The sequence below is a fragment of the Etheostoma spectabile genome, chromosome 16 (assembly GCF_008692095.1).
Source record: "Etheostoma spectabile isolate EspeVRDwgs_2016 chromosome 16, UIUC_Espe_1.0, whole genome shotgun sequence".
NCBI classification, from domain to species: Eukaryota; Metazoa; Chordata; class Actinopteri; order Perciformes; family Percidae; genus Etheostoma; species Etheostoma spectabile.
This window is the reverse complement of record NC_045748.1, coordinates 23,528,721-23,531,439: the sequence shown is the minus strand read 5'-3', so window position 1 is coordinate 23,531,439 and position 2,719 is coordinate 23,528,721. Positions and strand designations below refer to the sequence as shown.

The window sequence follows — 2,719 nt, the reverse complement described above, 5'->3', positions numbered from 1 at the left end:
GATCCCCCAGTCGGAGCTGGTTGATGCGGCTCTGGAAAGGGAAGTTTGGGGTCCCCTACTGGAGCTGCTGCCCCCGAGACCTGATACCGGAAAAAAACATAATAGGTCGAGATGGATGGATTGTGTTGGATGGTGGATGGATTGATGTGGATGATGGTAGATGGTGGATAGATTGGATGGATGGATGGATGGGTAAGGATGGATGGATGGAGGGATGGATGGGTAGATGATGAATGATGGGTAGATGGGTGGATGGTAGATGTATGGATGGATAGATGGATAAATGGTGATGGATGGATAATGAATGGTGGATGATGGATGGATAGATGGATGGATAGATAGCTGATGGATGTGGATGGATGGATGAATAGATGAATGGATAGATGGATGGATAGATGATAGATGATTGATGGATTGATGGATTGATGGATGGCTGGATGGATAAATGGATGGATGGAAAGATGGATGGATAGATGGATGGATGGATGGATAGATGGATAGATGGATGGATGGATAGATGATAGATGGATGGATGGATTGATAGATGATAGATGGATGGATGGATGGTGGACAGATGGATGGGTGGATGGATAGTGGATGACATGGGATGGATGGCATGGAGGATTGATGGACTAGATGATAATGGTAATGGATGGATAAGGGTATATATGGCTTATGTCTGAGTATAGATGGATAGATGGATAGATGGATGGATGGATGGATGGATGGATGGATGGATGGCTCTAAAAGAATAATCTGCAAACAAAGAATCCCCAAAAATGCTGAAAATGTGGTCATGAATACTCTGAATTAACTATTAAGCAAACAGAAGAACGTTATAAAATCCTATTTTTCATTATTATAGATAACACATTTGGGGCTTTTGAGAAGGCTCCGCCCCTGCTCTAGTAATATAATCATAAAGTAGTAGATCAGAACAGTTTTTATTAAAACTGATCCATACAATGACTACTGTGTTGTCGTTGTGTTCAGTAGGCCCATGTGTGGATGTGTAGTCGGAGGTCATCGTGGTACAGTAGGCTACATGCTGCAGGGGGGATGGAGTCGTGACTTCCAGCCCGGTGCTGTGGTCACTTTAAACGCAGGGCGGAAGGCAGATTTCCGATCGTCCGTGAAGCGGATTAACGGCTCCAGTCCAGTCCTGCGTCTGCTGCTCAGCTGATCCGGATAATTCCCCCCACAGGGAGACACAACAAGCTCCTGCCTGTATGCTCAGCCCATCACAGTGCCATGGATTTCAACGTAAAGAAACTGGCTTCTGGTGCAGGGGTCTTCTTCACCCGAGCAGTGCAGGTAAGCCGCGAGACATATGTCCTGGACATCCGGGCAGATTCCGGTAACGTTAATATGACCGTCACTTAAACTGCACCCTGCATGGATGCACATTCACTGGATGTGGGCCATTTGCAGATTTGAAATCATTTTAAAGATGGACTGAGATCTACTGTGCGTCGTGTATTTTGATGCGCTCGGCCGGCGCTGTAAGCGGATAAAGGTTCAATCCATTATTGATGGCTGTGATCAGGGCGGAAGGAGAAGCAAGATTTCCGATCGTCCGTGAAGGGATTAACGGCTCCAGTCCAGTCCTGGTCTGCGTGCTCAGCTGATCCGGATAATTCCCCCCACAGGGAGACACAACAGCTCCTGCCTGTATGCTCAGCCCATCACAGTGCCATGGATTTCAACGTAAAAGAAACTGGCTTCTGGTGCAGGGGTCTTCTTCACCGAGCAGTGCAGGTAAGCCGCGAGACATATGTCCTGGACATCGGGCAGATTCGGTAACGTTAATATGACCGTCATTAAACTGCACCCTGCATGGATGCACATTCACTGGATGTGGGCCATTTGCAGATTTGAAATCATTTTAAAGATGGACTGAGATCTACTGTGTCGTGTGTATTTGATGCGCTCGGCCGGCGCTGTAAGCGGATAAAGGTTCAATCCATTATTGATGGCTGTGATCGAGTGTGTGTGTGTGGTGTGTGTGTGTGTGTGTTGTGTGTGTGGTGTTGTGTGTGTGTGTGTGTGTGTGGTGTGTGTGTGTTGGTGTGTGGTGTGTGTGTGTGGTGTGTGTTGTGTCTCTCCCCCCCCCATCTGACACCAGCCTCGACAGGAACGAGCTCTCTGAACCTTTACTTTAACTGTCTATGCTCTCAACCAACGTATGTTATTTGTCCATGCTACCTGTTCCAACGCTGCCCATTCCATATTAAATAAAACTAGACACCCCCCCCCCCTTAAAAAAAATATGGCAATAATGAAAATGATTCCCATTTACAAACTGCGCAACTAGTAGAACCAAACCTACCTGACGCGTTCGAGTTCACGTAGACATTTGGAATCCATGTATTATACCAAAACTAACTTATTTGAAATTAGTTATTGATTTTGGTCATTATTGGTATACCAATATAAGGGTTGCAACGTTAGGATAACGTTAGGGGAACGTTCTCTAAAGGCTGCAACGTTAGGGGAACGTTCTGAGAATGTAACCAAAACTAAAACACGACCAAACCTAACCTTAAAGAAGAAATGAACTGGTATTTGAATAATGGTGATATAACAGGTGTATTTTTATTTCTTCTCACTGGTACAATTATTAAAAATGGGTGAATTTGTTGAAAGGGATACAACGGCAAGTTGAAAGTGTGTGTTGTTACGCGGGCACCGCCATGTTGGAATCCACATTCTACTAAGT

The 2,719-nt window shown here is 45.4% G+C and overlaps 1 protein-coding gene across 8 annotated transcripts in view; it reads left to right on the top strand.

The window, feature by feature from the left end:
• Positions 1-1,062: 1,062 nt before the first annotated feature.
• sh3glb2b (SH3-domain GRB2-like endophilin B2b) overlaps positions 1,063-2,719 on the top strand; it is a 37,635-nt gene continuing 35,978 nt past the window's right edge. For 3 of the 8 annotated variants that reach the window (XM_032539258.1, XM_032539260.1, XM_032539257.1), the window contains exon 1: positions 1,071-1,314. In XM_032539258.1, the coding sequence (XP_032395149.1) occupies positions 1,252-1,314 (63 nt within the window). In that variant the 5' untranslated portion in view covers positions 1,071-1,251. Of the gene's footprint in view, positions 1,315-1,572; positions 1,759-2,719 lie in introns of those variants that run through there. The other 5 variants (XM_032539255.1, XM_032539253.1, XM_032539256.1 and 2 more) reach the window with 4 other exon arrangements.